We start from the raw sequence: 26,186 nt of genomic DNA, 5'->3' as shown, positions 1-26,186 counted from the left end.
GACAGTAGGAGAAACTTTGGTCTTTGGTCATTTTTAAGTAGTGTCCAACTCTTTGTGAACTCATTTGGGGTTTTTCTGTCTTTTTTTGGCAAAGATATTGGAGTGATTTGCCATTTCCTTCTCCAGATCATTTTGAAGATGAACATACAGAGTTAAGAGACTTGCCCGGGGTTACACAACTAGTAAGTGCGTGAGGTGGGATTTGAACTCAGGAAGATGAGTCTTCCTGACCCTAGGTCCAACACTCTATCCCATGCCACCTGGCTGCCTCAAGGAGAAACTAGTATCTTAGTTATATACTGATGCCAGTGCTCTGAGTGTGTCATGCAAAATCTAGAGAATGTGTATCATTGAATATGTGGAGAGATTCATGCATCTAAGGGCACTTCCAACTCTGAGTTTCTAATACTCCATGTGAACTGGAGTCCCCAGTCTTTCTCCAGGAAAGCTATATATTTTTTTCCAGTTTTCAGATAAGTGAAAGAGAATAACCCAAATCACTTAGAAACGAGGGATGAATCTGAACCTCTCCTCCCTGAGGTGGCAGACCATCTGACGGTGGCTGCCCCCCATGTAGTAAACCAGGTCAAGCTCTGAGATCAAATGATCAATTGCGAAGAGTTAATTCGGGAAGCCCTGAGTAGAAGTATCTTTGGACCTATATTCAGAGAACACAAACTACTTATTGCCTGACTTCTTCTAATTTTACTGTCTCATCTGTCTGTATAAGCTCTATAAAATTATGCTTAAATAGTACTCAGTAAAAATTCATTTTCCCTTCTGGGAATTATTATTCTAATCCCAGATGGAAAGTATTTTTCCTTTCTGGGAACTATGGGAGTGTCTTTTTCTTCTGGCTAAATTCTCATCATCTAACTCAATCCTTTTATTTCATTTCACATTTGGCTTCCTTTTACAAGCAGCTTAAAAATGAACTCATCACAACAGGCATCTTCTCTTAGAAGTAACCATGTCAAAGTTAAGACATTAAACTTGTTGAGACACTTTCTGGGCAAAGCTCTTTTAATTCTAGTGAATAACATTCCAACTTCTTTAATATTCCTTCCTGAAGGAAATATTTCATTCATGTCTAGAACATAGCCACTCCATGATATTCCATTCCTGGTCTGCCATCTCAAGTATAATTCACTGCACACAGTTGCCAGTCTGCTGAGACTCTCACTGTTCAGAAATAAAACCAGAGAGCCTTAGAACTAAAAAGGAAGTTTCAAAAGGCAGTATTATTAGGTGTGCTTAAACCACCCCCCCCATCCTAATATTGTATAATATATTACATATTCCTTATGTTACAAATGTGCAACTAGGGGCCAAGGAAGTTATGTGACTTTCATGGACCCATACTACTAATAAAGTATGGAGGGAAGACTAGAACTCAGGATGTCACCCTGCCAGTAACCTGCCCTTCCTTCTCTACTGTGTGAAACAACAAAGTGAATTAAACATAACGAACTTCTGAAACATAAGGATGACTGAATTGTTAAGGGACCAAACTGTTGTTGTTGTTTGAGTGGAGCAAGATGCTTTTAATACTTCTAATAAAGGATAATGAAATATTTTGCAAATATAGAATTCTAGGTATGGAAGAGACTGCTACTGGTCAAATAAATCCCACCAATATTCCAAATATAGCCTCACTGACCCCATCCTAAAGGAATCATTTCATTTTTACAGGACACTTGGCTAATTTCAACGAAGATTTTAGTCCTTAACACCTCCAGGGAACAGTCAGCTGGCCCAGATCAAAGTTTCAACCCAATAGGCCACTTGTTTATTCTCACAGAAAAGGATTCAATTATATGGTATTATGGCCAGACTAGGAGGGTATATTGGTCTGAAGGATTAACTGTGTTTCTTTTTTATAGAGGACAAGAAGGAACAGTAGAAATGTGCTGCCACTGGAAACTCTGCCTAGTATCCTGTAACTGGATAAATATACTTAATCTGCTTTGAATAAAATTCCTTCTTAAAAATACTCATATTCAATACCTATAGCTGGTAACCATATACTGTCCAGCCTAGAACTAGCTATATCTACTACACAGGTTGTGTTATGATGCCAAAACAGCAGAATGAAAAATGAAAATTTTAATCATCCAGATACCTATAAAATTCCGGATAATAACCAACATATAATAATAGCAACTACCATTTATATACTACGTTAAGGTTTACAAAGTGTTTTACATATGCATCTCATTTGACTCTCTGGTATTGTTTTTAAATAATTGGGATGACTTTCTTTTACTTTTTCCATGGATATTTCAGGGTTATAGAGAAAAAATTTGAGGGATTATGTGATAAAAGCCAATCATAATCCTTCTACCATCTCAAATACTTGATACTTAAATGGATCTACAATCTCATTGATTCAAGTTCCCTACAATGAAAAAGATCACAACTATGGGAGGTATAATATCCTAATTGATTCTCCTGTGAACATCAGTCTATTTTTTTGCCTTAAAAGGAGATAAAACCATTCTTAAGAGTTGATTGCCATAGAGGACTAATGGGCTCAGGTTACTGACATCATTTCCTGACCACCTGTATACAAAGCAACTACAAGAACCTCAGAGAACTTTCTGAATTTTTTTTTACTGTTTATTAATTTATTTTTAGCTTTCAACATTCATTTCCACAAAATTTTGAGTTCCAAATTTTCTCACCATCTCTCCCCTCCCCCACCTCATAACACCTTACATTTTGATTACCCCTTCCCTCAATATGCCCTCCCTTCTATCAGACTCCTCCCTTCCCTTATCCCCATCTTTTCTCTTTCCTTGTAGGGCAAGATAGATTTCTATGCCAGTTACCTGTATTTCTTATTTCCCAGTTGTATGCAAAAACAATTCTCAACATTCGTTCCTAAAACTTTAAGTTCCAACTTCTCTCCCTTCTTCCCTCCCCACCCATACCCACTAAGAAGGCAAGCAATTCAATATAGGCTATATATGTGTAGTTTTGTAAAAGACTTCCATAATAGTCATGTTGTGTAAGACTAACTATATTTCCCTCCATCGTATCCTATCCCCCATTTCTTTTATTCTCTCTTTCAACTTTTTCCCTCCCCAAAAGTGTTTACTTCTAATTACTCTCTCCTCTCATTTGTCCTCCCTTCTATCATCCCCCGCCACCCCACTTGTCCCCTTCTCTCCTACTTTCCTACAGTGTTAGATTTTCATACCAAATTGACTGAGTATGTCATTTCCTCCTTAAGTCAAATGTGAAGAGAGTAAGCTTCATTTTTTCCCTCTTACCTCCCTTTTCTCCTCCACTGAAAAAGTTTTCTTGCCTCTTTTATGAGAGAGAATTTGCCACATTCCATTTCTCCCTTTCGCCTCCCAATATATTCCTCTCTCACCCCTTAATTTTATTTTTTTAGATATCATTCCTTCTTATTCAACTCACCCTGTGCTCTCTGTCTATATATATACATATATACACACACACATTTGTAATATATACATATATGTATACATACACACATATGTATATATGTATATATTTATATAGATACACATATGTACATATATTTATAATATATATACATATATATTTATATACATATGCATGTGTGTTCATAATCCCTCCAACTATCCAAATACTGAGGAAAGTCTCAAGAGTTACAAATATTATCTTTCCATGTAAGAATGTAAATAGTTCAGCTTTAGAAAGTCCCTTATGATTTCTCTTTCTTGTTTATCTTTTCATGCATCTCTTGATTCTTTTGTTTGAAAGTCAAATTTTTTACTCAGTTCTGGTCTTTTCATCAAGAATGCTTGAAAGTCCTCTATTTCACTGAATGACCATTTTTTCCCCTGAAGGATCATGCTCAGTTTTGCTGGGTAGGGGATTTTTGGTATGAATCTTAGTTCCTTTGACTTCTGGAGTATCATATTCCAAGCCCTTCGATCCCTTAGTGTAGAAGCTGCTAGATCTTGTGTTATCCTGTTTGTATTTCCACAATACTTGAATTGTTTGTTTCTAGCTGCTTGCAATGTTTTCTCCTTGACCTGGGAACTCTGGAATTTGGCTACAATATTCCTAGGAGTTTTCTCTTTTTGGATCTCTTTCAAGTGGTGAACAGTGGATTCTTTCAATATTTATTTTGCCCTCTGGTTCTAGAATATCAGGGCAGTTTTCCTTGATAATTTCATGAAAGATGATGTCTGGGCTCTTTTTTTGGTCATGGCTTTCAGGTTGTCCCACAATTTCTAAATTTTCTCTCCTGCATCTATTTCCCCTTCATTCTTTTAGTTTTGTTTTGTAATTTCTTGCTCTCTCATAAAGTCATGAGCTTCTAATTTTTGAAGAACTATTTTCTTCAGTGAGTTTTTGAATATCCTTTTCCATTTCACTAATTCTTCTTTTTAAAGTATTCTTATCCTCATTGGCTTTTTGGACCTCTTTTGACAATTGAGTTAGCCTATTTTTAAGGTATTATTTCATTCAGCATTTTTTGGGGTCTCCTTTAGCAAGTTGTTGATTTCCTTTTCATGATTTTTTTGCATTGCTCTCATTTCTCTTCCCAATATTTCCTCTACCTCTCTTACTTGATTTTCAAAATCCTATTGGGCTCTTCCATGGTCTGAGACCATTGCATATTTATTTTGGAGGTTTTGGATTCAGAAATCTTGACTTCTTCTGTTGGTATGCATTGTCCTTCCTCACCCTGAAAGGATGGAAGAAAATACCTGTTCACCAAGAAAGTAACCTTCCATAGTCTTATTTTTTTTTTCCTTTTTTGGGGATTTTCCCAGCCAGTTACTTGACTTTTGAGTCCTTTGTTAAGAAGAGGGTATACTCTGGGGACCTGCAAGTTTTCAGTTCCTCGAAGGTGGCACAATCAAGGGAGAGGAGTTTACTCCTCTCCTGGCCTATGTAGTGGTCTGGGAACAACCAAAAACTTTTCTGCCCAGAATCTGTGAGTAGAATTCCCTCTCCACAACTGCCTCCAGCTCCACCAAGCCAGTGCTTCCCTTTACCCCAGGAGCCAAGCTCAGGGCTGAGATTCAGATCAGCGGCTTAGCTGCCCCAGGGGCTTTAGGAGGGCTCCAAAAATAGACCCTGGCATTGCAGTGGCTGCTGCTGGTGGTCCAGACCATGTTCCCTTCTCCTGAATGAAGGAGCTTTCTCATTGACCTTTGGAGCTGTCTTTAGTGTTTGTGGGTTGAGCAATCTGGGAACTGCTGCTGGTGGTGCCCTGAAGTCTTTTCCTGGTCCTGTCTCTGCTATGTGGCCCATGCTGGCCTGTACTCTGCTTTGTGCCCAGTGTGATATACCTTTCCTGTCGGCCTTCCAGGCTGTCTTTGGCTGGAAATCTCCTTCACTCTATTGTTTTGTTGCTTCTGTTGCTCTAGAATTTGTTTAGAGTCATTTTTTACAGGTATTTTATGGGTTATGTGGGGGAGCTTCTACAGTCTCATCTTTCTACTCTGCCCCTGAAGTTTCTGAATCTTGACTGGTATAAAAAGATGAGCAACTCTGATAAGGGAGCTTCACTCAAATGAGTCAAACAAAAGTAGTCTCAATGTTCAACACCACTGGATAGTCTTCTCCTAGGATGGCTAAGTAAAACCCCCTTCATTATCTGCTGAATGATCTATGTGTCTATTTTGCATTTCAGTATTGAAGCTAAACTACCAGGGGACTGGCCTGGGTCAGAACCAGCTCAGATTAGCAATTCATTCAATCTGGTCCATCATGGGTGACTCTTGTTCATATTCTCTTGTGTTTACCACAAGGTATCCTTGTGGAGGCCTTCCCTTAATATCACCCAATATTGTAGGTATACCAATAGATCATTCCGGATGTCCACCTATCATCATCACTTGCTATGGGATCAGATCATTTTCTTTTCTTGTCATACAATTCCTGCGTGACATTATTTAATTCCTGTTCTTTAGAGACTGCCATTAGTTAGAGTTTGAAACTTATTCACAATTACCATGTATTTTTTTCATTATCTTTTACATAACACACATCTTTATTTCATCAGAGTCATTGATGTTCCAGGTTTTGTTGCCATATGAAAATACTGATAAAATGTTCATATTGAAAAGATGAGCCTTTCTTTCATCAGGAAAAAGAGTATTACAAGTTTCTGAAAGCAATTCAGCATAATTTCCTCCTCCTTAATGATGGGTAGAACTAATTGGCCATCTATACTATTTATACCAGATATGCATAGTGTTGGACAAATGCTGTACAGTTTCCACTGAAATGAATGTTCAAATCTGCATAATAGACATTCTTTATCCATTTGTTCTCTCCTGTATGGGTGGATAGGCTTTCAAAATCCTTTAAATGATTAAAGAACTTTTCCAGTTGACTCTCCAATGTCTTGCACTTGAATGCAATTAATAGTCATCCACAATCTGAAGGACCTCACATCCACAGGGAATTATCCATCTGGATCTCCATCACAATGACAAATAATTTTGATAAGTATGTAACTCCTTTGTTTTACACTTCATCCCACGGAAGGTCAACAAACAGAATTCTTTTCATTGTTAGATCTTCCACGAAATCCTGAAAGGTGTTGATATATGGAAGAGATATCTTGTTGTAAAAGATCCTATAAAGTGGTATTTTACTCTGCTAGGTCACATGCTTTTCCAATCTACCAACAATAAGAGCAATGCAATATTATATTCTCTACAACTTTCAGTTAATTGTGGTATGTCATGTATGTGATCTACTACTGAATATCACTGACAAAAGCCTACCTGTTGTTCCCTCTCATCAAAGATGTCCTCAGTTAGTGGACAGATGTTTCTGATAAAAATTTTGTATAGACAGGAAAGGAAAATGTAGCTTGGTAGTCATTAATATTCTGTCAGTCACCTTTTTTTTGTACTAATAAGGTTCAATATTTTTTCCAACTCCTCTTACATCTTCCCTTCCTTCAGGATACCTTGTATATTACTCCCTCAATGCAATGCTCTTACAATTACATCATCTCCAGCATGTATCTTCTTTTTACTTGATCTAATCTGTCAGTCAATAAACATTTATTAAGCACCTATTTTATGCCAGGCACTGTGCTATGTACAGGAACACAAAGAATCTATTCTGCTTCAGATGAATTGAAAAAAAAAAAAAAAGCAGGGGTAGCAATCATGATCTCAGACAAAGCAAAAGCAAAAACATCTAATTAAAAGAGATAAGAAGGAAAATTATGTTTTGCAAAAAAGTACTATAGACAATTGAAATAATATCAATCTTAAACATATATGCACCAAATGGTATGACATCAAATTCTTAAAGGAAGAGTTACAGAAGTCACATGAGGAAATAGACAGTAAAACCATATTAGTGGGGGACCTCTATTTGTCTTTTTCAGAAATAGATAAATATCATAAAAAATAAGTAAGAAGTTAAGGAAATGAAAAGGATGTTAGAAAAGTTAGACATGATAGTCCTATGGAGAAAATTCAATGCGAATTGAAAGGAATATAACTTTTCTCTGCGGTACAATACCTCCTCAACACCTACTCAAAAACTGACCATGTATAAGGGCATAAAAACCCCACAACCAAATGCAGGAAGGCAGAAATACTAAATGCATCCTTTTCAGATTGTAATGGAATGAACATTATATTTGATAAAAGGCTGTGGAAACACTGATTAAAAATTACTTGGAAACTAAATAATCTAATCCTAAAGAATTAATGGGTCAGAGAGCAAATCATAGAAAAAATCAATAATTTCATAAAGGAAATTCCAACAATGAGACAACATACCAAACTTTAAGGTATGCAGCTAAAGCAGTATTTAGGGAAAATTTTCTCTCTAAATGCATACATCAATAAATAGAGAAAGAGCAGATCAATAAATTGAGCATGAAACTAAAAAAGCTACAAAAAGAACGAATTAAAATTCCCAGTTAAACACCAAATTGAAATCATTGAAATAGTAAATAAAATTAATAGCTGGTTTTACAAAAAAAACCCCAATAAAATAGATAAACCATTAATTAATTTTCTTTGAAAAGAAAAAAATAAAATAAAATTACCATTATCAAAAATGAAAAGGGTGAATTCACCACCAATAAAGTTATTAGGAGTTATTTTGCCCAATTATATACCAATAAATCTAACAATTTAAGTGAAATGGATAAATATTTACACAAATGTCCTAAATAACAGAAGAGGAAAGAGAATATTTAAATAATGCTACCTTAGAAAAAATTGAACAAGTCATCAATGAGCACCCTAATAAAAAAATCTTCATGACCAGATGGATTCACATGTCATTTAAAGTATATTATGTAATAATACACTATATAAATATCATACTCTATACCAATACCATATAAACTATATGGAAAAATAGGCAAAGAAATAGTCCTTCTAAATATCTTTCATGACAGAAATATGATGCTGATACCTAAACCAAGAAAAACCAAAATAGAGAAAAAAAGTATAGACCAATTTCCTAATGAATAGTAATGCAAAAAAAAATTAAATAAAATATTAGCAAGGAGATTACAACAATACAACACAAAGATCATACACTATGATCAGATGGGATTTACAGCAGGAATGCAGAGCTGATTAAACAATAGGAAAACTATCAGAATAGTTGACCATAACAACAACAAAACCAACAGAAAATGTATAATTATCTCAAGAGATGCAGAAAAGGTTTTGGACAAAATACAACACTGATTCCTATGAAAAAAATACTATAAAGCATAAGACTAAATGGAGTTTTCCTTAAAGTGGCAAGTAGTATCAATTCAAAACTGTCATCAACCATTATTTGTAGTGGTTAATTATCTGGTACTGGCTAAGGAACAGAGTGATGGATCAGTGGAATAGATTAGGTATATAATACACAATTGTATATGACCACAGTAACCTAGTGTTTGATAAACCCAAAGCTTTTGGGACAAAAACTCACTATTTGATAAAATTTGCTTTTTTCCAATTTCCAAATTTTCCAAACTGGAAAGCAGTTTGGCAGAAACTAGGTATAAACCAACATTTCATACCATATACCAACGGGTACATGATTTAGACATAAAAGGTGATATGTAAGCAAATTAGGAGGGCAAGAAATAGTTTACCTGTCAGATCCATGAAGAAGGAAAGAATTTATGACCAAGGAAGAGATAGAGAGCATTACAAAATGTAAAATGGATAATTTTGACCATATTAAATTTAAAAGGGTTTTCACACACACACACACACACACATACACACACACACACACACACAAACACATACAGCCAAGATTAGAAGGGAAGTAAAAAACTGGGAAAAAATTTCTATAGCAAGTATATTTGATAAAGGTCTCATTTCTCAAGTATATAGGTAACTGAATCAAATTTATAAGAACACCAATCATTCCCCAATTAATGAATGGTCAAAGGTTATGAACAGGCAGTTTTCAGACGAAGAAATCAAAGCTATCTATAGTAATGAAAAAAAATGTTCTAAATCACTATTGATTAGAAAAATACAAATTAAAACTGATTCCCATCTACCAGACTGCCTAATATGAAAGAAAAGGAAAATGATAAGTGTTGGAAATGTTGTGCAACTCACGATACTAATGAACTGTTGGTAGAATTGTAAGCTGATCCAATTCTAGGGAACAGTTTGTAGCTATACCCAAAAGGCTATAAATCTGCATAACTTTTGACCCAGCAACCCCACTAAGTCTTTATCTCAAAGAGATTAAAAATAAAAGGAAAAGAACTTACATGTACAAAAATACCTGTAGCAACTCTTTTTGTGGTGGCAAAGAATTGGAAATTGAGGGATGCCCATCATTTGAGGAATGATAAACTATTGTGGTTTATAATTGTAATGGAATACTATATTGATAAAAAAAAAATGATGAGCAGGATTCCTTCAGAAAAACCTGGAAGAACTTACATGAACTGATAGCAGAAGGAAGTGAGCAAAATCCAGAAAACATTGTACACAGCAACAGCAATATTGTATGATAATCAATTGTGAATGACTTAGCTATTCTCAGCAATTCAATGATTCAAGACCATTCCAAAGGTCTCATGATGAAAACATTATCTAACTCCACAGAAAGAACTGATGGAGGCTGAATGCAGATCAAAGTACATGATTTTTTGCTTTCTTTATATTTTGCTGATCTCTTTTTTTCATACAACATGTCTAACACAGAAATATATTTTGTATGACTGCATATGTATAAGCAATGTCAAATTGCTTTCTGCCTCAGGGAAGAAGAGGGAGTAGAAAGGGAGAAAATTTGGAGCTAAATTTTTTTTGTCAAAAATTGTTTTGCATATAATTGAAAAAATAAAATATTAATCAAAAAGAAGAAAGAAAGAGAAAAAGAAAATGCATGGAGTTGGGAGGAGGAGGAGTCCCTTATGTCAGGAACACCAAAGAGTCCAATGTCACTGGATCACAGAGTAGGAGAATGGGGGTAGTGTAAGGTATGAGAAGGCGGGAAAGGTAGAGAGTGTCAGGTAATGAAGGGTTTTGAACACCAAACAGAGGGATTTAAATTTGATACTGGAGATAAATGGAAGCCACTGGATTTTATTGAGTGGGGCAAAAGGTGGGTGACATGATTAGACCTGTACTTTACAGAGACAAGTGGAATGAGAGGAGGGTGGACTGAAGAGGGAGAAGCTTGAGGCAGGGAGCCAAGTAACTATTACTAAAGTCCAAAACTACTACCATATTACAAAATTACAATACAGCTATTACTATTACAATAGATGCTGCCTGCACTAGGTTGGTATCAGTGTCAGAGGAGAGAAGGAGATATATGGAAGAGATATCATAAAGGTCAAACTGAAAAGCCTGACAATAAATTGGATAATTGGGAGGGGAGGGGTGAGAGTGAGGAACTGATTGTACAGCAGGGGTGCAAATCTGAGCAACCAGAAGGACGCTAAGTGCACTTTACAGTAAGAGGAAAGTTCAGAAGGGATAAGGATTTTGGGAGAAAGATGATTAATTCAGTTTTGCATATGCCTAGTTTAAAATGTACACAGGACATTCAGTTTGAAATGTCGTGGGAGATGATGAGATCGTGAAGTAAAATAGTATACAGAAGGGGAAGAGAAGAGGGCCTAGGACAAGGCTTTGTCAGACACCCATGGACAGCAGGTGTGATCTGGATAAAGATCCAGCAAAGGAAAGTGAGAAGGAGCTGTCAGATGAGAGGAGAATCAAGAGAGAGTAGTATCTTTTCTTTGTTCTCTTTAGTAACATTGTCCCTCCTCTATAAGCATCTCAAGGACTGTGATTAAGATTCATATGTGATGGTTCCACTATCTTTGATGGAGAAAATAATTTGTTGAATGTTTTTTTCAGATATTTTCCATTTTCCTTCGGTTTGTAGTCTGCTTTCCATTTTCATCCTTGAATGCCCTCAGAATGGACTTTCTTAATTGGACTTCCTTACCAACCTTTCTATATGCAATTTTATGCCCTTTCTTCTTTCTGTTTTATAAGACAATATTACCCCATCATTCCTTTTGATATGATTTTGTAAATGTTCGTATTTTTATCTTGTATTCCTTTCAGCTGTAATATTTTGTATATGTAAGTATAAAAGAATACAGAATATTCTGTATATAATTTAATATAATAAATATAATATGTTTATTATACACAATAAAATGTTCATTTTCTAGAGTATTGCATACAGCATCTGTTCCACTTTAATACTTGCCTATTATGGAAATTATTCCCATTTTTAAAAAAATTTAAAAATTAAAATGTAATATTCTAAAATACATGGCACATTGAAATCTTGGTGGTTCAATGAAATTCACAAATGAGAATTCAGACAATTCCAAAATTTCCAAAGAATTGTCTAGTTCCATGTCCTTTGTTTTTTTCTAACTAAACAATATTATATTATAGATTTTTTAAAAAAAATCATCTATCTCATATTTGAAATAAGTATTCAAAGAGCACTGTATTATGGGAAACTATGAACAAAATTTCAGATCCATTTGGGGATGGAGCCAATGTTATTATCATTTGAGCTTCGCTCCTGTGATTTCTTATATTATCAGAATCCTTCAAAAGAAATGCCTACAACTGTCTGTTTTATGACATTTCTAAGATGAAAGCCATCAGAGGTAAATATTTTTTCAAAGTTTGGAAGATTTTTTGGATAGATAGCAGAAATATGTGTGTGTGTGTGTGTGTGTGTATATATATAAATATATATGTGAATTTTTACTTCTGGGCAGGTGAGCGTCTGGAAAGGAGACACCGCGCTGACTCTCCAGTTTATGGCACTGAAAAACTTCTGATAGTCGATTTGTTCCTGGCTGTCTTCAAACCTGAAAACAGAAATTTCATACACAGATTAATTCCATAGTCAGAACTGAACTAAATGTCATCACTAATTTTATTTTTAACATATATTGCTATTTCTTGTTTAAATAAAGTTATAGACTAGTTGAAGAAAATCTAATCTTGTCTAAAGTACTTCATTTTATGGAAATATAAATACATAAAACAAACATCCTTAAAAACCTATGAAACTTTTAATTCAATATTTTCCCCTGAATATTTCTGCAAAACTTTTCCAATTTCATGTTTAAACAAGAACAAAGAAGGCCTATCTTTTTTCAACCTCATTTTCCCATAGTTTAGGAAACAAATTAAAGAACTCTAGAAATGATGACATATTTTCACAAACATATTGAAAGTGATTAAATGGAATCCACTAAGCAAATAAATTCAATAGGAATGATTCTATTTGATTTCCCATCTATCCTGTATAGACCTTGTCTATATATGGTTATTTGCAATCTGTCCTCCCTCAGTAGACTGTGAAGCCCTTGAGAGCAAGTACTGTATCCCCAGCACAAAGAAGGCACTTAAAATGTTTATGGACTGACTGATTTAAATTTTTTGCATTCAGTCTCTATGTCACCATTATGCTTTATCTGAAATGATGGCAATTTATGGCTTAATGCAATTCACTAGAAATTTATTAAAGGCCTACTATGTTCCAGGTAATGTTTCAGGTTTTGGAAATTATGGGATAAGAATAAAACTGTCTCTGTCCTCAATCATATATAAACAGATATGTTAACATAATACAGGATTATTTCTTGGGAGAAGACACGAAGAGGAAAGGGAATCAGGACAGCTTCTTGTAGGTGGCAGCACTGAAGCTGAGTCATGAAAGATACTATAGGTTTTACAGAGCAGAGGAGAGAATGCATTCCGGAGTGGGGCAGATAAGGGGAAGACCAAGCAAACACAGTGTATAAGGAGAGGCAATGCCTAATGAGCCTGGAAATATAATGGTTGTTCAGTCATTTCAATTGTGCCCAACTCATTTGAATTTTCTTGGCAGAAATACTGGACTGGTTTGCCATTTCCTTCTCCAGCTCCTTTTCTTGGTGAGGAAGCTGAAGCAGACTGGGTTAAGTGACTTGTCCAGGGTCACACAGCTAGGAAGTGTCTGAGGCCAGATTTGGACTCAGGAAGATGAGTCTTCCTAACTCTAGGCCCTGGATTCTATTTACTGTGCCATCTAGCTGCCCTGGAAATACTGGTTGGAGCTTAATTGTGAGAGGCTTCAGATATTAAATAGAAAAGTCTGCATTTCCTCATAGGGCAACGGGGATCCACTGAGGCTTCCTGAGTGGTGGAGTGACATTGTCTCTAGACTGTGCTTTTGGAATATCTGGTACTATGGAGGGAAAGTACTGGTTCTGGAGTCAGAAGACCTGGGTTCAGATCTTGTCTTTGATTTCAGTCATATCACCTGACCTCCCTGGGCCTTATTTATAAAATAAGAGAATTGGATAAATGGCCTCTGAGGTCCATTCTGACTCTAGATATGTGATTTCATGGAATTGGCAGTTATGTGGATGGGATAGGGGAGAGACTTGGAAATAGGGAGACCTTTTAGGAGGGTATTGCAATCATCCACTGAGGGTGGATGAGGTTCTGAACTAGAATGATGCCCATATAAGTAGCACAAAAGGGATGGATGAGGGAAATGTCATATAGGTGCAATCAATATGGCTTGGCAGCTACTTGGATATGGGAACTGAGTAAAAATAAAGAATGCAGAGTGACTCCTAAGTTGAAAACTTGGGTGACTAGGAGAATTATGATGCCTTGATAGAATCTGGGAAGTTTGGAGAAGGGGTGAGAGTTAGGGAAAAGATGAGTTATGTTTTTGACATGATGAGTTTGAGATACTTATGGGACATGTGCGTGGTAATGACCATAAAGCAGTTGAAGACATGTAGCTGGCACTCAGGAGATAGAGTAGGGTTGGATTCCTATATTTGGAAGTAATCTTCATAGAAATTATAATTGAAATCATATAAAATTATGGAACTGACAAGAGAATGATTGCAAAGAGAGAAAAAAAATCATGGGAGAGGAAGTGCTCTCACAAATTGGGCCATGACATAGAAAATGATGGTGCAAAGAAAACTGGAAAGGATTATTCAAACTAGTAGGAGGAGAAAAAGGGGAGAGCTCTTTCAGGAAAAAAAAAAACCCAGGGGGGAACAAATAACCAGGAGAAGGATACTTTCCTCTCCTGAATGCATGCTGGACTTCCATTACTGTATCCCAGCTCTTCATCCTGAACACATATTCAAGCATTGAAATTCACACATTAGAAGTATGAGATACAGAATTAGGGAGAAGAAAACGATTCGATTAAACAACAAGAAAGAACTGAATTCTACACTGGAAACCTAACAATTAGATAGGTTTATTCTTTCATTAAACTATCTGTTCAGCATAGTAAATGTTAAAGGGATAATGGCTAACAGTGAATTTGAATGAAAATGCATAAGGAAAGAATGATTAGAATGTAATTTGAACAATTATTTGAACATAATTCTATTGAACAATTGGATATAAGCTTCTTGACAACAGAGACTGTGTGCAGGTTGCAACCTAGACATCCTTTACCACAACCACATTTCAGCTATTCATGCTGAAATCCCATTCCAACTCTGGAACTCACACATTGGAAGTTCTCTCCACCCCAATCAGAAGCCTCTCCCTCTGACTAGAAGGCTCCTTCTTCCCTGAGGGCACCCAGGCTAGCCATTCTTCTACAAGCTGCACCTAGTGCTCCTCCTCCATGTTCTCTCACCCATCTGATACCTTTGTATCATCACCTCATCCTTTTTATGACTCCTTAAATGTACTGTCTTCTTCAATTAGAATATAAGCTTCTTGAGAGCAAGGACCATCTTTCTGCTTATGTTTTTGCTACCACTGTCTGGCACATAGTAAGTGCTTGAAAGTGCTTGTTGCTTGTTGAAGACAACTACTTGATTAAAAAAAAAAAATCTTACCTATCATTTCAACAATATAGTGGATCTATATCTTATTTGCAATTTATAGTCTTAGAGAGTGTAATGTTAATTATGATAAAGAGAGTTAAAGATCTTCCCCACTCATTGCCCATTAAGGGAAGCTTGATTAGGGGAGATTTGTTTTGTAGGAAGGTCCACATCTTTTGTTCATTTCTAATGAAGCACTGGTTCTCAAGGGATATGATGCCCTCTGGCTCTGAAAAGAGTATGTATGCTCTGAGGTGAGGTTTTTTTTGGGGGGGGGGACTTACTCATTGGAAGTTTTTGTTTGGCCAGATGAGACTCTGGATAGCTGCTATGGAGCCCCCTGGTTTTGAAAACCCAGATGTTGGTGCTTTCGTCTCTGGTAACTACATATGTAGGTAATTGTCAGACATCTGGATCTATCTGTTGATCTGTGATGTATGTATTGCTTACGGTCAGACAGTTGGAATTCCTGTCTGTTGGTTGATCTTTGTTTCTCTATTTGTATTTTCTCTGAAGTTCAAGGTATTGACTTTCCCCCGAACTAAGTAAATGATATATGTACTTGATTAAAGTAGATTATTGACCTCACAAAAGTTGCTTTCCTTTTGGAAAAGCAGATTTAAGAACCTGTACAGCAGCCCCTCCTGTGTATGCTGGGGTCCTTGCTGATACAGATTGTTGCCAGAGACATTGATCATTTAAGTGCTTTTTTTTTTTTTTTTTTTGTGGTAGAAGCAACATATACTGAGGTCCCTGCTAAACAGGCAATTTTTTCCCCTGAAAGGTGATTAAATCATTCTTGAGACCTAAGTGATCCTGAGCTATTGGAATTGCTTCTTGGTCACCTAAGTATAAAAGCTGGAGCAATGATGGACTTCTTAGGCTTGATACATGCTACTGACCACGTGCACCACTATGGCAAATTCAGGGGCAATGGGTCTGTTTGCAGGTCTGGTATTGTGTTCAGCAGTATTCTTGCTGAAGTTTCTTTCTCTGCTTTATCTCTCCCTAGATGTATGAAGACCATATCTGTCTCATTGCAGGAATTATTTGAATTTTCTCTCAATATTTGCAAACAATTTATATTATTGGAGTTAATTATTCTTTGAATGCTTATTAGAAGTCATTTGTAAATCTATCTGGTACTAGGATATTTTTTTTCCTTGAAAATATATGGATTGTTCAATTCCTTTTTTGGAAATTAGGTTAAGTTCTCCATTTCTTGGTCAACTAACCTAGGTTTTTTGTATTTTTTATAAACATTTATTTTAAGTTATGTTTGTCAGTAGAAAATTTGACAAAATAATTTCTAACATTTTCCTTTACTTCATCTTCATCTCTTGTGAATTCTATTTTTATATTGGTAAAATTCTTGACATATAGTAGTCACTTTAAAAATGTTTGCTGACTGACTCCAAAAATCAGATTATCTAATGGTCTATTTTATTAGTTTTTTAAAAAAATGTTAACAGATTTATTAATTCAATGTTCATCCATTTGTTTGTTTTCAATTTTGCTTGATTTTTAGAATATCTATTCTTGTGGGTTTTGGAGTTTTTACGTGATTTGTTACTTTTCTAAGTTTATTTACTAATATGCTTAGTTCTTTTATTTTAAAAAAAAACAACTGATGAAAGGTTTTATAAACATCCCAAAAGTTTTGGCATTTTGTCTCATTACCACTTTCTTTAATGACATTATCTATTATTTCTATGATTTGATTTGTGACTCAACAGCTCTTTATAATTTAATTATTTAATCATTCAAATTTGAATTCTTTCTTCAAAAGTGCTTTATTGTTCATAGTTTTTATATGTTTTGGTCACTTAAGGCCTGATTAGTATTTCTGGTCCTCTGCATTTCTATGAGTTTTTTATGTCTTAGGACATGCCTGGTTTTTATCATGGTACCATTTAAGAAATATGTATATTCGTTTTGAATGCTATTTAGTAACAGCCAAAAATGTATATAGTAAACTTTACTAAACTTCTTTTCAGGTCCTGAACTTTCTTATTTTTTTTTAATTTCCCAGATCTAAAAGGGGACATCGAGTTCTCCAATTTCAATATTCTATTGTCATTTTTTTCCTGGTTATTCAGTCAATGTTTCCTTTATGAATTCAGGTGCATGTATAATTTGGTACATACGTACTAATTACTTATGTTTGCATTTAAATAACAACAAAATTCATTGGGAAGAACCAAAGTACAAGTGTATCAAAGGAATCAAGGAAAAAAAATTGTGAAACAAGATGGCCTACCTGTACCATTTCTCAAACTATATTACAAAGTGTTACTCATTAAAACAATCTGGTAATAGTTAAGAAATAAAGTGATGGAACAGTGGAATAGATTAGCTATACAATACACAGTTATGAATGACAATAGTAATCTAGCATTTGATATACCCCAACACCCCAACTTCTGGGACAGGAAGTCACTATTTGACAAAAACCGCTTGGGGAAATTGGAAAGCAGTTTGGCAGAAATTAGGTATAGATCAACATCTCCTACCATATACCAAGATGTGGTCAAAATGAGTACATGATTTAGACATAAATGGTGATACCATAAGCAAACTGGGGGAACATAGACTAGTTTACCTGTCAGATCGATGAATGAGGGGAATATTTATGGTTAACAAGAGATAGAAAGCATTATGGAATGTAAAATGAGATAATTTTGGTTAAATTAATTAAAAAGGTTTTGCACAAACAAAACCAATGCAGCCAAGATTAGAAGGGAAGCAAAAACATTGGGAAAAAAGTTTTGCAGCAAGTTTCTCTGATAAAGGTCTAATTTCTCAGACATATAGAGAACTGAGTCAAATTTATAAGAATACAAGTCATTTTCCAATTGATAAATGGTCAAAGAATATGAACAACTAGTTTTCAGAAGAAAAAATCAAAGCTATATGGTCATGAAAAAATGCTGTCACCACCAATTAGAGAAATGTAAATTAAAACAACTCTTAAGTACTACCTCATACCTATCAGATTGGCTAATATAACAGAAAAGGAAAATGACAAATGTTGGAGGAAATGTGAAAAAAAATTGAGACATTAATGCACTGTTGGTAGAACTGTGAAGGAATCCAACCAATCTGGAAATAACACTGCTAGGTTTGTACCCAAAGAGATTAAAAAAAAAGTTAAGAAAAGAAGCCAGAAGGATTTAAAGCAGTGCTTTTTGTCTGAGCAAAAATTTGTAAATTGAAAGGATACTCATCAATTGGGGAATAGCTGAACAAGTTGTGGTATATGATTGTTATGTACTATAAGAAATGATGAGCAGGGTGCTTTCAGAAAAACCTGGACTTACATGAACTGGTGCACAGTAAAGTGAGCAGAACTAGGAGAACACTGTACACAGTAAGAACAATAGTGTATGATGATCAACTGTGAATCTCAGCAACTCAATGATTTAAGATGATTCCAAAGACATGATGAAAAATACCATTCACCTCCAGAGAAAGAACTGATAGAGTCTGAATGCAGATCAGCATACTTTTTAATCTTTTTTTCTTGGTTTTTTTTTTGGTCTGTGTTTTCTTTCACCACATGAGTAATAATAAGTTAGTATGTTTTTACATGACAGCACTTACATAATTTGCATCAAATTTCTTGCCCTTTCAGAGAGTGAGGAAGGAAGAGATAAAGGGAAAGAATTTGGAACTCAAAAATTTTAAAAATGAATGTTAAAAATTCTTTTTACATGTAATTGGAACAATAAAACATTTAAGTGTCTATATTATTTCATTAATGATGATACCTTTAGGTATAATGTAGCTTTGTTGGGTGTCTTTCAATCCATAATATTTCTTTATTGTGTTCATTGTTTTCTTCTGTTTACTCATATTTTTAGCCTCAATTCCTGTATTGCAGTTGTGTTTTGGGTCCTGTTCTTTTTAGTACTTGTGGATGAATTGTATAAGCTTTGTTTAGTTGTGTTCCTTCTGTAGTCAGGATTCTGCTGTCACTGCAAAATGGATAAGTTGGATGGTATTAAAACCCCATTATCTGCCTCAATTCCTGATTTCTGTATCAGGCTTCCAGTGGTCTTCTGCTGAGCTTGGCTTTGGCCACTCTATCTTTTTATTCTTGCATGATTCCCAAATGATAGTTATGCTGTGAGTCTTGCTAGATTCCCATGGGATGATGATGATCATTCTGGTTCCAGGCCTTCTGCAAAGTCCCTCTGTCTTTCCTTTCCACCGGGCTGATCTCCAGGTGTTGAGTCAGACTTATCTCCTGCTGTAGTTCTCAGTAGTCTGAGGAGTGCATAGCCAGGTCCTATCTTCTTCCACAGTAACATTCCCATTTCTAGTCTGCCAGGCCAGGCCCAGGATTTGACTTCAAGGTCCCAATAACACAAGCTCATGTTGGCTTGTGACATCCCTCCTCTTTTTCCAGCTTGGTTCAAATTACTGACTGGCTTTAGGATCATTTGTAAGTTATTTCATTGGTTTCCTTAACTCAGTTTCTCTCCTCACCTCCACTGACTTCTATGTTTTCCTGAGTTCATATTGAGTTCCCTAGTGTTGAAGCTTAAACCCAGGGATGCTAAAAAATGTTGAGCTTTCATGATGTGCTGTGGTGAAACCATCTCAAAGAATGCAGATTCAGACCACCTCTAGTCCAAATATAGGATTTTATTGAGATTGACATCTCTCATGAAACGGACTAAGTTCCAAGAGGAAACAGCAACTTCAGAGAAAGGAAGATGGATTTTTATAGGGTAAAGATGCAACAACATAATAGAAATTTAGATAGAATATAGAAATATGATTAATATTAAAAAGGCAGGAGGAGTTTATTAAGGGATTAAGTAATGGAGGAGTCATCCCATCTATGGTTTTGTGGTTAAACATTCTGGTCATGCTGCCCTCCAATTGGCTAGCTATTGTGATCCTGTCTGGTCAATATAGATAGTTAGGTATTCTGGTCCTGTCTTGGGATAGATGGATGATGTGACTGTGACTGAATACAAGAACACACCTGTTCAAATATGTGGGAATGGGTCTGGGGGTCATGGCTGAGTAAAGGCAGTGGCTGGGTTCCCATGCCTGCTGTTTCTCTGAGAACAGGGACACACCTGTTGTTCTAGTGGTCAGTGAGGCATAAATGAAGAAGTTAGGACATTGGCGGGGGAGCACTAGGTAGGTACAGTGGGTCTGTAATGAACTTAGACTATTGGTGTTGAGGGCAGCTCTAATAGGACTCCATCACTAGCATGATTCCTTTTCCCTTCTCTGATAGTTTTTCCTTACAGGTCTGCAGTGGATGAAGAAGTTACTTTTATTTATTTTCAGTTTTCTTTATCTGAAATCTTTTTTAAATTTTTGTTGGGGTTTATCTGGGATAGAATTGGTTCTCTAAAACCTTTCAAGTTGCCATCTTATCGAGAAGTCCTTGGGGAAGAAATGATGTTTTTATACTCTTCTCTGGGGCAGATCCTCATGTCTGGATTATTGGAAAAACAGCCTGCTGGTGGGTTGACCTGCCTCGAATTTCTCCCCTTTCTAACTCATCCCCCATTGAGTCAACCTAAACAATAGGTCCAATCATGTCAGCAACACCCCTCCCCACTATCCTTGCTCAGTAAACTGCAGTGGCTTCCTATAACCTCCATGATCAAATACCAAACCATTTATTTTGGGTTCAAAGCCCTTCATAATTTAGCGCCCTCCTACATTTCCAGTCTTCTTACAACTTACTCCCTGCCAAGTACTCTTTGAACCAGTGATATTGACCTCCTGGATGTTCCATGAACGGGACAGTTCATCTCTTGGTCGTAGGTATTTTCTCTGACTTCTCCCCATGCTTAGAATGCTCTCCATCCTCAACTACATCTACTGCCTTTCCTGACTTCCTTTTAGACCCAACTAAAATCTAACTTCCACAGCAAGCCTTTCTCATCTCCTCTTAATTTTATCATCTTCCTTCTCAATTATTGCCTATTTATATTGTAAAGACCTTATTTGTACGTTATTTGCTTGCATGTTGTTTTCCCCATCAGACTGTGAGCTCCTTGAAAGAAGGGACTGTCTTTTACCTTTTTGTATCTTTGGTGATTAGCACAGCGCCTGGCACATAGTAGGCATTTAATAAATGTTTATTATTTATTCTCACACTTTTAGACTTTGACTAAGTTCTGCAGATTCCTCAGTCCCAAAGGGTGCTGATACTCTTTTTAGTTAAATTTCAAGTAAGACAGTTGCAGCCTATGCAACCCTCTCAGAGCTTCCCAGAAACTCTCTCCCAGAGTGTCATGATCCACACTTTCAGCAAGAGAGCTGTTGAATTTTCTATTAAAGAGAATTCACTAGGGAAAACCTTTTAAAAGAAACCTTATAAAAAGCAAACCATGAAAAAACAAGTTAACTCACAACCTAAGGCCTTTTATTTTTTTAGAAAACAGAATGAAGAAATGATCATAGAGGAAATAATAAAAATGATCAATATTAAAGAGAAATATAACAAAATGAAGTCATAAAGAAAAAGCAATTAAAAGAAAGTGGGGGCAGATTAAAGCTGTAGGAGGGAAACAGAACACCTTGAAATTCCCTTATTCATGATCTGGTTAATTGAAGATTTTGGACTTTTGCCTTTACTTGCTTCTCCCAACCTGTGTTTATTCATTGGATTTTGGCACAGACATCATGCTAACACATACAAAGTCATTTAATAGATGTGTTCTGTTTGTGGAAACATTTGTAGCCAAAATGCAGGCATATTTCTTTTTCCTTTCAATTTTCTTTATTTCTTTCTTTTTTTTCTTTCCTATCTCCTACTCTCCTCTCTACCTTCCTTTCTCTTCCATTCTTTCCTCCTTCCTTTCTTCTTTCCTTTCTTCCTGTGAGAACTGAAGCACACCATCAATGAAAGTTATTTTGTAAGAAGATTCATTTTTGCATTGGAAAGAAGTGCCTTGGAAAGAAATTCCTTAGGTACAACTATCTACTATGCTTTATATTTATTCTTCATCAATTTCTACCAATTGTCAGTAAATTACTGTTATTTTAAATAACTTGAGACACCTTCCATGGTCACAGTAAGACTCAGAATATTCCTAGATATTCTTTAAGTCCTATAAACTTTTTTTTAATGTGACACTTCATCAGAATTCCCAGCAGAAATGGCAATGAAGTAGCTCTCTAAATAAAGATTTCAGATGCTGTGCACCTTTGACAAAATTGCTCACAGAAAACTATAAACAAGCACATTGCTAAATTGCCAATTTGTTCATTCTGTGTCATAGGAGATGACCTGTGGCCTGAGTCCTGGGAATCATAGAAAAACAACAACAGTGCAGAGATGGCAGATGCCACTTAAAAGGACAGGACAGAATTTTAAAATTTCAGTTATTTAGGGAATATCTTTACTCATTTAGTAGCCTGGAAGTATATAAAGATACAAATGATAATGGCTAACAACCCTGAGAAAGGCTATATTTAAAAAAGTTATTTAAATATACATATTTAGATTTAGACATAAAGGGTGATAGCATAAGCAAATTAGGGGAGCATGTCAGATTAATGGATAAGGGAAAAGTTAATGACCAAACATAAGTTAGAGAAGATCAAGGGAAGTAAAATGTAATCATTTTGATTAAATTAAATTAAAAAGTTCTTGCACAAACAAAACCAATGCAACCAAGATTAGAAGGAAAGAAGGAAACTGGAAGAAAATTTTTACACCAAGTTTCTCTGCAAAAGACCTAATTTTTCAAATATGTAGAGAAGGACTGAATCAAATTTAGAAGAATATGAGTCATTACACAATTAAGAAAGGGTCACAGGATATGAACAGCCAACTTTCAGAAGAAAACAAAGCTATCTGTAGGTATATGAAAAAATGCTCTAAATCACTTTTGATTAGGTAAGCGCAAATTTCAAAAAGAAACCAAAATCTCTAAGGTACTACCTTGGCTAATATGACCGAAAGGGAAAATAAATTTTGGAAAGGATCTGGAAAACTAGGGATGCTAATGCCCTACTGGTGAGGCTCTCAACTGATCCAATCATTCTGGGGAGTAATTTGAAACTACTCCCATAGAACTATAAAACTATGCATACATTTTGACTGAGCAATACCACCAATAGGTCTTTATCTCCAAGAAAACGAAAAAAAGGACCTGTGTGTATAAAAATATTTCTAGCGACTCTTTGTGGTGGCAAAGAATTAGAAATTGGTGGGATGTTAATCAATTGAGGAATGAACAAGTTGTGGTATAAGATTGTGATGGAATACTATTGTGCTATAAGAGATGATGAGCAGAATGGTTTCAGAAAATTCTTGGAAGATTTATATGAACTTATGCAAAGTGAATGAACAGAACCAGGAGAACATTGTACATAGTAACAGCAATATTGCAAGATGATCAATTGTGAATGACTTAGCTATCAATGATGCAAGACAATTCCAAAGGACCTATGATGAAAAAATGCTACTCCCCTCCAGAAAGAAAACTGATAATTTGCATGCAGATTGAAGCATATTTTTCTTCTTTTTAAATATTTCTTAGCTTTTTGCACCATGGCTAATATGGAAATGTTTTTCATGATTTCACATAAATGATTGATATCATATTTCTTGCCTTCTCAGTAGGTGAGGGAGATGCAGGAGGGAGAGAGAGAATCTGGAACTAAAAATTTTAAAAATTAATGTTTAAAAATAATAAATAAGGAAAAAAGCAAATATGTATAAGTAGGAAAAAAAAACCTTTGTTATGTCAGTGACAAAAGGCCAGTGGCAGAGAGCTCGTACCATTTAATTTGCCTGCTTTGAAAATTACTAAAGCCTCATAATTTTTTTCCATCAACTGTTACCTAGTGGAGCATGACAAAATTGAAAAGACACACTAAAAGATGTGTACGTGTTTATTTGCAGCATCTAAGAGGTTCAGTACAAGGTGCTGTGTCAAAGATCAGAGAGAGAGGCCTCCTGAGCCAGGGAAAAGATTCAAAGGTTTCTTTGTTTTTTAATCAATTTGTTTATTTATTTTTTTAGTTTCAACAAGATTTTAAGTTCCAAAATTCTCTCCCTCTCTCTCCTCTCCCCACATCTCATTCTGATTATTCCTTCCCTGAATTGCCTTCCCTTCTATCACACATACGCCTTCTCTTATTCCTTTCCCCTCTGTTTTCTTGTAGGGCAAGATAGATTACTATACCCTGTATATGCCTGTATGTCTTACTTTCCAGTTTTATGTAAACACAATTTTTAATATTTGTTTTTAAAACTTTGAGTTCTAACTTCTCTTCCTTCCTCCCTCCCCACCCACCCCCATTGAAAAGGCAAGCAATTTGATATAGGTTATACATACGTAGTCATGCAAAACACTCATAACATGTCCCTCCATCCTATCCTGTCCCCCATTTATTCTATTCTCTCTTTTGACCCTGTCCCTCCTTAAAAGTTTTTACTTCTAATTGCCCCCTCCTCCCACTTGCCTTCCTTTCTATCACCCCCCACATACTTATTCCCTTTCTCCCTACTTTCCTATAGAGTAAGATAGATTTTCATGCCCAATCGAGTGTGCATGCTATTCCCTCCTTAAACCAAATCTGATGAGAGTAAGGTTCATTCTTTCCCTGTCACCTCCCGCCTCCTCTTTCCCTCCATTTTAAAAGCTTTTTCTTGCCTCTTTTTTGAAAGATAACTTGCCCCATTTCATTTCTCCCTTTCTCCTCTCACTATATTCCTCTCTCACACTTTAACTTTATTTTTTTAGATATCATCCTTTCCTATTCGACTCACCCTGTGCCCTCTGTCTGTATGTACTACCCTAATACTGAGAAAACTCTCAAGGGTTATAAATATCATCTTTCCATGTAGGAAAGTAAACAGTTCAAATTTAGTAAGTCTCTTATGATTTCTTTTTCCTGTTTACCTTTTCATACTTCTCTTGATTCTTGTATTTGAAAGCCAAATTTTCTATTCAGCTCTGGTCTTTTCATCAAGAACACATGGAAGTTCTCTATTTCATTGAATGGCCATTATTTTGCATGTTGTCTTCCTCATTAGACTGTAAGATGCTTGAGAACAGAGACAGCTTTTTTTTTTTTTGCTTTTTCTTGTACCCTCAGCTGCTAGCACAGTGCCTAGCACATGCTGGATGCTTAATAAATGTTAACTGACTGACTGTCTTAGAAGACCTTAGTGGTTCTGCTTCTTTTTGCTCCTTGGCATGGTCCTGGCCTCCAATGCCTCTGGCCTCTACCCCATATTCACTACCAGTAAAGTTGGGAAGATCATCATTCTGCTCCTGTGCTAATCTTGAAGTCATTATGATCTGCTAAATTTCTACTTTTTGCTGCTGCTCTGCCCTTGGTTTTTAGGCTTTTTAGCTGCCATCTAATGGGATCCTGCCTTGTTTCCTGTATCCAGGAACAGTATCCTACTGTTTCTGTATCAGAGAAGTGATAATGCCTTGATCTAAGTTACCTGTCTCATACTAGTTAATACCTCTTCAGATCTGTCATGAAAATAGTCCTCCATTCTCTATCTCACTGGGGCACAAAAGGGCCATTCAGGCATCTGTGAGACTTCACTGATCTGCTTCTCATAATGGAAGGTCCAGGTCCTTTGTTCCTAGCTCAATGATCATGAATTAAATTTTTTTTGCCTCCTTACTACCTCAGGAATGGCAACTACACATGATCACTTATTAGCTATTTATCAATTTGCCTGGTCTTTGCCTTTATCAAGATCTCTCATCAAGTTGAGGATGAACACACGCATTCTTATACTCTCTTTCAATTAATGTAATGTCCCACTAACAATAGCTCAGCCAGGCAAATTGTTTTGAAACATTGATAAAACTTAATAAGGGCTAGAAACAAAGGAGAAGAAAGGCCAAGCTGGCGGCTC

The 26,186-nt window shown here is 35.8% G+C and overlaps 1 protein-coding gene across 1 annotated transcript in view; it reads right to left on the bottom strand.

Moving 5' to 3' along the window:
* Window positions 1-26,186, bottom strand: part of EFHC2 (EF-hand domain containing 2) — a 241,234-nt gene that overhangs the window by 13,822 nt on the left and 201,226 nt on the right. Inside the window, exon 14 of the mRNA XM_072615117.1 lies at window positions 12,217-12,319. Within this exon, the coding sequence (XP_072471218.1) occupies window positions 12,217-12,319 (103 nt within the window). The remainder of the gene's footprint in view (window positions 1-12,216; window positions 12,320-26,186) is intronic.

This window comes from Notamacropus eugenii, chromosome 5 (assembly GCF_028372415.1).
Source record: "Notamacropus eugenii isolate mMacEug1 chromosome 5, mMacEug1.pri_v2, whole genome shotgun sequence".
In the NCBI taxonomy this organism is placed as follows: domain Eukaryota; kingdom Metazoa; phylum Chordata; class Mammalia; order Diprotodontia; family Macropodidae; genus Notamacropus; species Notamacropus eugenii.
The sequence above is the reverse complement of the archived record's forward strand: the minus strand, read 5'-3'. Positions and strand labels throughout refer to the sequence as shown.